Here is a 12,178-nt window from a genome sequence, read left to right as displayed (position 1 = left end):
CTGTGAATTTATCATTGTGAGTGCAGAAATAACCCTCAGGGTTCAGTCTAGGATGATTCAGAGCCACCAACATGTACAGTTTCCAGAGGGAGATAAAAATCAACATTTTGCACTGACTGGACTAAATCAGCCCACTGATGCATCCATTAAACCTTTTTTGAAGGTGGTGAACCAGAGGCAGAAATGAGTTTTCCTTACATGGAATATCATGTCACTGATACTGCATCAGGCAGCTCCAGGTGGATTAAGAAGCTAAATCAGATCAGATACAAAAGCCATCGTACACATAGTGTATACACTGAAAAAGAGAACCTGGAAAGCAGAAGTACCTTGAAGGTTAACACCTTGGAGCTTTCGTAGTCAATAGCAGCAGAATTTTCCACTATTATTGTAACCTGAGCCTCATTCAGGACAGTTTGAGGAACCACTCGGAAGATGCCACCAGGTCCAACAAGACGGAGGTTGAATTTAGCATTGGCTCCCTGTGAATAAAAGCAGATATGGCACTGATTGTTTTCAGTGAATGGTTTTCATGAATTGTTTTCAGCCATCTTACAGCCTAGATTGCTCTGTTTTTTCAAACTATATAAAATGAGAATGAGTCTTACTGAGAGCCCTCTGCTCTCCATCCCCTGGACAGGAGACTGCTAAGAAGCTTAGCTGTATAATCCCTCCAGCCCTAGTCACAAGACAGACACAGCTTTTCTTGAAATAGATTGACAAGCTTGGTTATTCTTTCAGTCATAATGGAAAAACCCTGCAGCAGGCCTGGCTAAGAGAGGAATCTTGTGGCAAGCAGCCTTGGGCTTCGTGCCACACACTGGGAACTAGACAGAGATGACACCACGTGCATATTGGCAGCGAAGTCCTGCCTCTTCCTGCTTCCTACCAAAGAAAGACAACTTAACTGCTCGAGTAAGGACAACGCAACACTCACAAACCCCGTCTCACAGAATGGTTTGCTTGGAAGGGACCTTTAAGATCACCACATTTCAATCCCCCTGCCACAGGCAGGGACACCTTCCGCTAGACCAGGTTGCTCAGAGCCCCATCCAGCCTGGCCTCGAACACTTCCAGTGTCCAGCTTGTGTTCTAAGAACTCAAATGCTGTGTAAGTTGTTCTTCGTGCATTCTGCATGATGAAGATGCAGAATCGCAAAGATATGCAATTTCCAAACAGAGGTGGTACTCCACATTTTGCACTGACTGGATTAAGCCAACCCAGAGATGCAAACACTAAATCTTTTGGAAGTTGATGCACTTGTGGAAAGAGAGGAGCTCCACTTGTGGAGAATAAAATCCGACACACACTTGACAGCTCCAGGTGAAGTGAGAAGGCAAATCCCAATTACACAGATAAACCTTCTAGCCAGAGAGTACATAGGAAGCAGCAGTATCTAAAAGGTTACCACCACTTGTGTGCAGGTTGGGAAGAGTGAGCCAGAGCCAACTGGCCAAGGCTAATTATTTTAAACCAAACTAGAGCATGTGAGAGAAAAGATGAAAGGGGGATTCTCATATTTCTGCCTTACAGGGAAGATGTGAAAATGAGCTGAGCCTACCTCACCAAACTCCCCGGGTTCACTAATTTCTCAGTGTCATGTTTACACTGTGACAAAAAGCCAGATTCACTGCCTGCCTGGTGCCACGTTCTCCCTGTAGCATGAATCTTGAGATGATGAATTTCTAATAATAACTTTCAAACAGGACAACTTTACTTTCAGCTGTATCCCTGGAGAGCTTGTTATGAGCAGTTCTTGAGCAGCCCTAGCTCATGTCAAGAGAAAAAGTTTACAGCAGTAGTCCCTTAAGGAAAACAGAATGACCTTGGATCCAAACTCAGTGGTCTGTGTTGTCTGGTCACATGAACCCACCCCCCAGCCACAGAGATGATAACAGGCTCTCTTTTGCTGGATAGTAAAGCCAAACACACAAAGCCAGAGCTGCTGGACTGTGGAAAATAGTGCTGATGGGAAGAGTGGACAATCTGACAATATAAAGTCCTCTGCACATGGGACTGTACATGACTAGAAGGGTGGCATGGGATAGAGAGAGAACTGCCTCCCTCCAACAGCTGAGTGATTGCTGCCAGTGATGCCCATTGAACCTGTCTCCAAGCAGGCAGCCATGGGACACAGGAATGGCTGGAGGAATAGCAGCACTGAGCCCTAAGCCCTGTCAAAAAGGTCTGGGGAAGAAGTTTCTGTATAATTTTCTTGCAAGTAAGCATGGCATTTCCGTCGAACTGTAGGCCTAAACCAGACCTTCACCACAGCTTCCTCCTCCTCACTTGTATCATCTACTCCCCCAGAAGAAAGAGTCTCTAGTAGCTGTGACAGAGACATGTTTAATTTTCTTCTCTACATAGTCATCTTGCATGGAAGGGAAAACATTGCATTCTTTGCCTTAAAAGAAAAGCAACCCATCCCCCCTAGAGTGATGCCTTACACTGTACTAGGAAGCTTCTTGAGAAATCTATACAGTGTATTTATCAGTGTTTTCTGCTTATTTTATAGCCTAACTTGCAGCCTGAATATTTTGTCAGCCTAGATATATATTTTGTCTCTAAAGGGAAGAGATGGGTTTTGTTTCTCCCCTTCTGCAGCACCATCCCCTGTGACAATAGCAGGATAGACGTAGCACTGCTTTGAAAGCAGTCATTTATCTGCTTGCTGCAGAGCAGCAGGAAGGAGGGGGAAGAAGCCAGTGGGTTTGATAAAGTACAATACTATGAAACCAGCACAATACTGAGCACAGTTACTAAAGAGAGCTCTTTCCAATAGTAATACAATTCTCAGATGCATTAAGTTTTTTTCTTGTCACTACCTAACCTGAGGCTAACTCAGATGGATGTCATTCATACAGTATTTAGCTTAGGGGTCCCTATAGCAACCATTGCCATAGTACCTACAGGCATCACAGGTCAGTTAGACAGCAGGCTGAGATGGATGGAGTCTTCTTTCCTTTTCCTTTATCTGGTTAGACTTAGTTTGGCTCTGGCATAATTTTTAAGGCTTCCTAAAAATATCACTCCAGTGGGAATGACTTATCAAAGCATGCACTGCAGACCCTGACTGTAACATAAGGGCCAGAAGAAGATACAGACAGCAATTGCACCTGAAATTACTACAGGGCTTGGAATCTCCAAGAAAATCTTCAAAGGGAGTATGTTCTTGGACAATACACTGGTAACAACTGAACACAACCATTAGTTAGGGAATTTCATAAGGACTGTTCAACTTCAGTTGCCAAAAGAACTGGGCTGGAGGTTTAGGACCACCCTTCCCATTGACATAACAGTATATGACAGACTAACTGTACTCCTGGGTCCAGGCTCTCTGTGGTATTGGACCCTGCAACTACTTTGTCTGTTGGGGTCCCTCCCCTGCCGTGTAGCCCTGGGAGAGGGGCCCTGAGGGCACAGACACGGGGCTTCCCTGTCCCTGCTCAGCCTCGTTCCCATTGGTTGGTTTGTGTTCCCTGCGCGGGCAGAAGGACCCTTGGTCCCGTGACTGGAACAGTTCCTCAGCAGAGCCCCGGCCATGCGGCTGGAGAAATAAACATCTCTGAAACAGCTATCAAGAATCTGTCTGTCCATATATATTTCCTTTCCACGGGACTCCTGGTTTGATATATGCGTGTTGCAGGATCCCCACTGCAACATTTGTCTGCCCTAGGCTTTTAGGGAATGCAGGTGAAACAGGTGAGTTTCTAAAAGGACATTTCCCCATTGGACAGCTCTTTCTAGTCTTTGGGAAAATAGGACAGGAATACTGAAAGTCCTCATAGTTTCCATTTACCTGATCTGAATCATTGACTGTAATCTTCAATCCTCTTAAGATTTCACCCTCCGGGGGATTCTCGTACATGGTCAGTTCAAACCTGTTCTGGGGACCATTTTCTCCATAGAATGTTGGTGGATGGTTGTTGAGGTCCACCACCCGTATGACCACCATGGCAAATACATGGTCGGAGGTGTCACCTTCCTGGCTGATTTCCGATGCCTGCAGCAGGCAGGAGGAAGAAAAGAATGATGAGGGTGTTTTCTCTTTCTTCGAATTTGTGTTCAGGTATTATTCCACACTTAAAAAGCACTCTAACCCACTAACTTGTAGGAAGATTCACAGACTTATATTTCCCTAAAACCTCAGTCCATTTCACACTGAAGTTTATGATGATTAGACAATTATGGTAATAAACCAGTCCCAACAAAACCCCAGTTGATTCTCCTTCTAATTTTGTGATCCTAGTTACTCACTCTAGGTGAAAACAGTTCTCTAAAAACAAATAATCCAATAGAGGCAAGGTAATTGCTTGTCTAAAGTGTTGATAGAACAGAAAAGGAAGACAATGTTTAAATTTGCTGTGGTACCACAAGCAGTTCATTGTCTCATTGCTGCAAGGACTGCAGCCTTGAATACTGTGAGAAAAAATGTACTTGTGGCATTTAGGTAAATATTCGAAAAGGTACATTTTTTTTTTGAGATTTAGTCTCTGATTCACAGTTCTGCTGTGATGTTTAGATAAGCTTAATTTAAAGTGGATATAGTTTAGACAGACAGGCAAACCTAGCTGGTATTTTTCTGAACCGAAAGAACAGATCTGTCTGGATTTCAACAACTGCAACATGCAGCCTGATTCACTGGATTGAACCTAAGACATTTCCTCTGCCAGGACAGAAACTGGCTGGTAACAACAGCTATATCTAACATGCCTTTTTGCTCAAAGGGCTCAAAACCAAAGGCACTTTCTCTGAAGATGCTAGTCTGGCAACTGAGGTGCCTGTCACTACGTACGCTGGGTAATATAACACCCTTTTGGTGCCTCTAGCACATTTTTCAGCCTGCATGAGCTCTGGGTCACCACATACATAGTGAGGAGATCAGGAAAACTTGCAAGGCTTTAACCCATTCTGCATCTGGGGAGCGGTAGCAGACTGCAGTGAAGCAGAGCTGATAGAGGGAGAAATGGTGCCTGAGTTTAACTCAGCCCATGAGAGCTCCGTGTTCTCCCAGGTACAGCACACTGCTTGAGCCCAGGAGGAGCAAGTGCCCTTGGGGATGCTACACACTGGTTCTGGCAGTGTGCAATTCCTCAAAGCTGCCTTTAGCTGGTATTGTCCTTACCACAACAATAATATGCATTTCCAATATGCTGAAGAAAACTGATACCGTCTTCACAATTTAATTCTACATTTTAAAAAACTTTTCCTTTATAAACTGCTTGAAATAATGCAGCCTGTCATATGAGTACTGGCTCATCGAGGTGTTAGCTCATCAAGGTGTAAGCATGTATTTGTACGTGGCTGATCAGTGCCTCAGGAGTGGATGCTGATATGCCACTGCATGATCTGTCCCAGTCCTATTACTAATCATAGATTGACTGTTACCTATCTCATAACATGGAGGTTTCAAGACATTCATTCCCAGCCTAGCAATAAAATCTGGAAACGTAGAGAACAGGTATCTATTGATTCTCTAGTCTCAGAGATGAAATTAGGACAAGATGATCTCATTTGAAAGAAGTAATTTGAGATACTAAATATCCCAACAACAATACCCCAACATCCCAACAAAAGCAATTAGTTCTGATTTATACTATCTGATACTCTGCTCAAATATAGGAGGTAGTTTCTGAAACAGGTAAAATCAGCTATAAATTGAACAATTTTAGACAATCATGCCTATTCATGGCATTTTAGAACAATAATCTTAAAGTGGCCACAGTACCTACCTTAACTTTTAGTTCATACACTTCTTTCTGGAGCTGATTTGGGCTCTTTATCACAGAAATGGCTCCAGTTGTGTTGCTGATTTCAAAGGAACCTTCACTTCCTGCAATAAAACCAAGATGCTCTGGTTACATGCCACACTTTCTTTCTCTGAACAAGCATGAGCAAATCAACTATACGCTTCATTAAGCACGTCCTTGCCCATATGTGTATCCATATCTATCAGTAGATCTGAAGCCACTCTTCAAAAATGTGAGATGAAAACACAGATGAGGGCCAAAAAGGGTTTCCTCCCCTAGGAACATCTCAGTGGAGTTCTGCCCTTATGGGCAACTATCACCATTTTCCTCTTCCGATCCTGGTCAGGCTCCCCTAAAGCCTCAGCATCCAGGCATGTAAATTTGGTATTAATTTTTATTATGCTGTCTTCTTTATATGCTGGTTTAGACAAAAATAGACATTTGTCATTGTAATTAGCAAATGCATAATTAGGTCTCTGAGAAACAAGAACATTTCTCTCACTAGTATCAGCTAAGGTGAGAAGTCTGACAATCTGCCTCAAAGAAACATAGTCACTTCTCTAGAGAAGCGTCTTCTGGTCTTAAACATTCAGTTGTTAAAAAAAGCTTTTTGCCTGTTTTAAGGTTGTCCTGAACAAAAAGGGTTTTTTGGAGTATCTGGGGTAAACCTCAAGGTTTCTGCACTGAGGCGGAGTCTGACACAGGCAGGACAGGGCTGCAGGCTGACTTTGCTACCACCACCCAACTTCCACTGGTCTGGAAAGAATACCAGTTCCAGGCAGCAGTTGCTTGAGATTGGCAAATTTGTGCTGAAGCAAATGGCAGCTTGCAGAGAGGCAGCAGCATCTCACCAGGATGTCAGGAACCATCTCACATCACACCAAAGGGCAGGCTGGTACCCAGGAAGGGCAGCCCTGCACGCTGCCTCATGTACAGTATTGGCTACAACCTGTGCTTCGTGGCAGAGTCTACCATTGAAAGGAAAAGAGAGGAAATCCTTTTAAATGTAGGAGATCAAGCCTTCAGAAATAAAGGATGATGACCTGAAAGCCCAGTTGTTTTTCTTTTTCTCAAACTCATTTCCAATACTGATTTTTAAATATCCTCTTTTGCTAATACCCACAATAACTGCAACTTCATTAAAGCGCTCTAGACACAACATTGAACAGATATTGACTCACAATACCCAATTATTAAGATATATTGGCCTGCAAGGTATGTTCTGCCTGAGAAGAAGTTTAAGTCAATAGTGTTTGCAAACCACTATACTTCATGTTATTGTCTAGTTATCCCAGGTAAATTGGTAACCTGGAGTATGTGTAGCAGTACATGTGTTCCTCCATACAGCACACTCAGAGGATTGGAGCATTTCCTATTATTATCCTACACTCCCTGGATAAGAAATGCTTATTAAGAACAATTTCCTATTTGCTGTTAAGTGTTTTCTTGTCCTTTGAAATCCCAGCCTGCAGTTATTGGAATAATGGCTTGTCAAAATTAATGCCAGTGTCTGAGGTGCAGGGGCAGAAACCTGTTGCAATCTTTTGTTCTCTGTTTTTCAACTTTCTGTGCATTAGAAGCATATTCCTTTCCTGTCTTTTCCATTTCACACAAACAAAACCCTTTGTTAATGTGCATGAGAAAGGCCTACTCCCCATTAAGCCATATTTTGTTCTACTTACCTGTCATCCCCTTCCATCTTCCTTTCCCAGTCTTTCCTAAAACATACCCTTTTTTTATCCCAGAGAGCCCTTTTGGTCCTTCTCTATTTTCTTTGGAAATCCAATATCTTACCTCATTAATCTTACTTCCCTTTGACATTTTCCGTGGTTCTTTTGTCTTCACTTATTCTCCTTACTTAATTTCTCCCTTGTTTAGCATATTTTTATCCCACTTACTTGTTTTTGCTGCTCATTTTACACCTTTCTTTTTACCTCTTCTCATTTTCTATCTCTTGTCTTCTGCAACCCTTTTTTCCTCAATATTTCTACCTTTCTTTTACCTGTCTGTTCCCTCATATTAAGAAGGAAGCTCAGCATGGGTCTCATCCTACACCAACACAAAAACTCAGCTGTGAGTATCTCTCTGTTCTGGCTGTTTAGATCATGTAACACAATGAAGCACTTACTCCATAGCTCTGCAGCTACACCTCAGATTTCTCTTAGGAAGTTTTGGGAGCTTTCACACCTGTGAGCTGGGGTGCCCAGTTAGGAAGCCTTGTTTTGGAGGAAGAGAGTATAAAAACCATAAAACCTAAGTTGTAGCCTGGAGTTTAGTTGCTCTAAGTTGTTGTCTTCACCACCTAATGAATCATCAATTCAGCTAAGTTTCACATTTATGCTATTAAAAGACGTGCAACAGACACTCTCAGAATAGCTGACGGAAAGCATTAATCTTCTGATAACATCTGTTTTCTTCCACTTCAGTGTACAGCCAGTGTCTCTTCACTGGTAAATATAATTTCTTCCAAGAAATCAGAGGTTTGACTGTTTAGCCACTTTAACCACTGTATTAATAAAAATATCCCTCCAAATGCCATGTCTGGGTCTCCCAATGAATTATCTCACCTCCCAGATTAAGTGATAGAGATGCTCAGAAGAGTGAATGCGTCTCCCTTCATGTTTTCTGAAATGACAAGCAGGCTACTGATGCCTAACAAATCAGCAGCACTAACAGCTCCAAGCGCAGTTCTGTGAAGAAGATACTAAAACTCACTGCATTCAATCTTGGCTATTCTCTGGTAGACAGGGCCCTGAAGTTGTTTGAGGTACCTGGCATTATTTCCTGAGATTCCTGAGGTTTTGCCTCAGGTTTATTAAACTCTAGCATATTCTATTCTAATTTAATGCCAGATCTAGTTTTGAGTGCCCTTCAAATTTCATATAAGACAAGCCTACTCACCATTCACGATGCAGTAATGAATACTGTTAGGCTTTCCTCTGTCTCCATCAAGAGCAACAACAGTAAGGACCTCAGAGCCCTGGGGAGAAATGGGAAATCACAGTGTGTGTGCTGAGATCAGAGCAGTGAAATTGCACATTAATAAACTGAACTCCTGTAAGTCTTTCTGCAGTGAAGTGCTGGGGGCAGAGTGGGTACTTGTGCTTGTGCTGTATGGGGAACACAAAAAGGGCTGGTGCCCACTGCTCTGGGTGTGAAATAGCTGCAGACCTGCATGGCCAAGGGTGCCTCAGCCCTGGGGGCTGACTGGTTGCAGGAATAGTTGGAAGTTGTAGCAAAGGACACCTGCCTGGAGCCACAGATATGGACAGAGGATTTGGAGCAGCCAATCTGAAACCCAAGGTTTAGTTTGGGGCGGTACCAAGATTCCCTCTGGTTGCTTCTGTGTAGGCTTCTGTGCCCCATGGCCACACAGTGTGCTGAGACACAGGCAGCTGCCAAGGAGTCATTGGGTCACTCTGGTCCTTCCTAATGAAATTCAGACAGGCAGTAGAAGCAAACAGAGATCACAAAGCAACTTGGCCCACAGAACATTTAGGGCATAAAATTGTGATGAAAATGGTGGTGATTTAGCTGCCCTTAAACCTTCACTGTTTGTCTTTCTGCACAAGTTACGTGGCTGTGGGCCATACGTACAGAATTCGTGTACTGGGGACCATTTGCTCATGTGACTGCTCCTATCAGCTCAGAGGGATGATGAGTGTCACATTAAAATGCTCACTCAAGTGGCAGTGAGCTGTGCAATTCAGGCCTCTGAACTAAAATGTTACTGTTTGGGGCTGCAAAACCAGGGAACACTGAAGTAACTGTCAGTGAATCACAAATGGCAACAAGGAACATTTTCATGACAACCCTTGAGTGAATTTTTCAAACAAGAGCAAGGGTCTGTTAGAGCAACAGGAAATACAGAACTGTATTTATTATCCTTTATGCTGGAAGTAGCAATAAAATCTGCCTACTGGGCAAAACGCAGTGCAGCCCCTTTGAAGGTGACAGAGTACTTGTAAATCCTGACAACTCCACCAAGGAGAAAAGAAGCAAGTTTACAAAATTAACACCAAATTCTCAAACACCACTAAAATCAGCTATTGCCTCTTTCTATGTGGAGTTCATTCTAATGGCACAACTCACACTGGGAAGGACTGATTCGTGCTTCCATCATTATATCATAATGGTGTAAGTTATGAGCTCAAGCTGGATGTAATTAACATTTATTGATTCTCATTTCCATAGTAAACACTAACTCCTGTGTGCACCTGATAGTTATTTCAAGATCTATATGTAACGATGCAGAATAAATCAATATACGTAATATCATTCATTCGAAACACCTGCAAAGTACATGAGCATTATTTCTCTGCCCTGCTGAAATGTAACAGCCTCTGCAGTGAACTGCAGTACATACTCATGCACAGACTGCAGTGTACATTTCTGGACAGAAAGGTAACACGCAATCTTTCCTGAAACTCAAGGGAAGGTCAGATGAACAGAGTGCAATCACACTGCTAAACTGATCAATAGCCTAATGTTGGGTAATTTCATGGGTAGATACCATTTCTTGTCCAATATATGAAGAAAATTTTAATTAAATCTTATATATCAGGGCGAAAGCTGATCCATACACAATCATGTCACTGCCTAGATATAGAGAAAACTTACTAGTTTGCAGCTTCAACAATATGTGGCTGAAAATAACCAGTTTTCCTAACCATGTCCCTGCTTGACTGATAATGTGGTTGGTGTTTAGGCCTAGGAGGTCTTCCTGGCCCATTCTGCCTAACCGGCCATCACTTAGCAGAAAGCGTCCTGCATTTTGGGGATGTCAGGGTTGTTTGTCCCCAGGTGATGTCCATGGGACAACACAGAGAGTCTGAAGTATTTGGGCATAAATTCTATCCACACCTTGTACAACCAACTGTTGGTACCAGACTGACCAGAGCTAGAAAATAGAAGCACTGTGAAACCGCTCAGCAGACAAACACATGAAGGCTTCTACCATAACGTGTTCAGGTGAGGTGACTGGCAGCCTGCTTAAGCCTTCAGCCAAGTGCCTCTGGAAGTCTGAGCTACAGAAGAGCTCTTAGGCACTGTCTGGGCTTAGACCAATGTAAATGGGCAGAATCCTTTTTGATTTTAATGAAAACAACAGGAGGCCTTCTATGGCAAATTCACAGTAGACATAAGTAAGAACAAGTCTGAGATTTGGTCAGCTCATTTCACCTAGGAGTCAAATCAGAGTTTAGGTCCCATTTCCAGTAAAGCCTGTGCTAGAAACCTTCGGACCACCCTGACTGAGATGGGAAAGGCTGCACGTGTTCTCCCATAGATGAAAACCAGAACTTACTGCGAGCGTGTCCTCATAGACATATCCATAGTAGGGAGTCCCGATGAACATAGGAGGAGTGTCCTGAACATCCTCCACATTGATAGTAACTGTTGTTGTGGCTGAAAACACTTTGTTGTCTCCCCTGAGCTTCCCACCACCATCCTAAAAAAGAAGTCATCGTCAGATGCCTCTGCTGAAGCATGCCTGCCAATCAGGCATTGCATGGACCTCATGAGCCTTCAGAAGCACAATTCCAGGAATTCTTTCTCTCTCTCAACACACTGATTAATCTGTGCTGCCCTATTCCCTTCTCTTTTCCATTTTTCCTGCTCTCTCTCTGATTAGGAAGACAGCTTGCAGTGCCTCATAAGTAATTTCTTATATTAAAAGTGATTGACCCAATATATGCAGTCATAAATGATCTTTAGAGAGGGGACAGGGAATTCAAGGGGTTTTTTTGGGAAAAAAGAACACTAGAAACTGATGCAAAATGTTAGCGACCTTTTCATGCCACATATAGTCTTGTCATGAACACAAGACAGTGCCCAGCAGCATGGTAGTGCATCTCTAGGGGGAAATAAACAGTGTACATGCTCATAGTCTCCTGGGAACTCCTATGTGATAAAGCGCAAGCACAGAGGAGCTGTGCAGCCAAAACCTGCGAGACAGTCACACTGTGTGTGTAAACAGTCTGGGGACTTGGCTACAACCAGCTCTGCATGACTGATACAGCAGAGCCAAGTAGGAAGATGACTCGCTATTTCAGACACGCTCAGTCTCAGAGCACCAGCTGTAGGTCAGCAGTCATGCTGGTGTGTAAGAGTGTGAATTGTTCAACACGCCTGCAGTACCAATTCTAAAAATGCCAATTTTTTTGAAAAATTTTTTTTCTTCCTTACTGCCCCAAAGACAGAATTTAAGCCAAATTTTGTTACTTCTCCTCAAATGAACCTTGGCTAAAAAATACATGAAAAGGTCAGTACATTCTGCAAAAAATATGAGAAACTCGAAGTCCCCATAAGTTACAGCAAAACTGCCCTCTTTCCACCCACGTGAGTCCGTCTGAGTGACAGGTCCCCACAGGATTGTGAGAGACTTGAGAATCTCTAAACTTTTAATGCCTGTTATGAATCCTCAGCC

General features: G+C 43.0%; 1 protein-coding gene across 4 annotated transcripts in view; it reads right to left on the bottom strand.

The window, feature by feature from the left end:
• Window positions 1–12,178, bottom strand: part of CDHR1 (cadherin related family member 1) — a 45,718-nt gene that overhangs the window by 19,359 nt on the left and 14,181 nt on the right. For all 4 annotated transcript variants that reach the window (XM_048311421.1, XM_048311423.1, XM_048311424.1 and 1 more), the window contains 5 exons: window positions 11,057–11,200; window positions 8,653–8,731; window positions 5,734–5,834; window positions 3,801–4,004; window positions 330–482 (listed from right to left, as the gene is read on the bottom strand). In XM_048311421.1, the coding sequence (XP_048167378.1) occupies window positions 330–482; window positions 3,801–4,004; window positions 5,734–5,834; window positions 8,653–8,731; window positions 11,057–11,200 (681 nt within the window). The remainder of the gene's footprint in view (window positions 1–329; window positions 483–3,800; window positions 4,005–5,733; window positions 5,835–8,652; window positions 8,732–11,056; window positions 11,201–12,178) is intronic.

Source organism: Corvus hawaiiensis, chromosome 8, assembly GCF_020740725.1.
Source record: "Corvus hawaiiensis isolate bCorHaw1 chromosome 8, bCorHaw1.pri.cur, whole genome shotgun sequence".
NCBI classification, from domain to species: domain Eukaryota; kingdom Metazoa; phylum Chordata; class Aves; order Passeriformes; family Corvidae; genus Corvus; species Corvus hawaiiensis.
The sequence above is the reverse complement of the archived record's forward strand: the minus strand, read 5'-3'. Positions and strand labels throughout refer to the sequence as shown.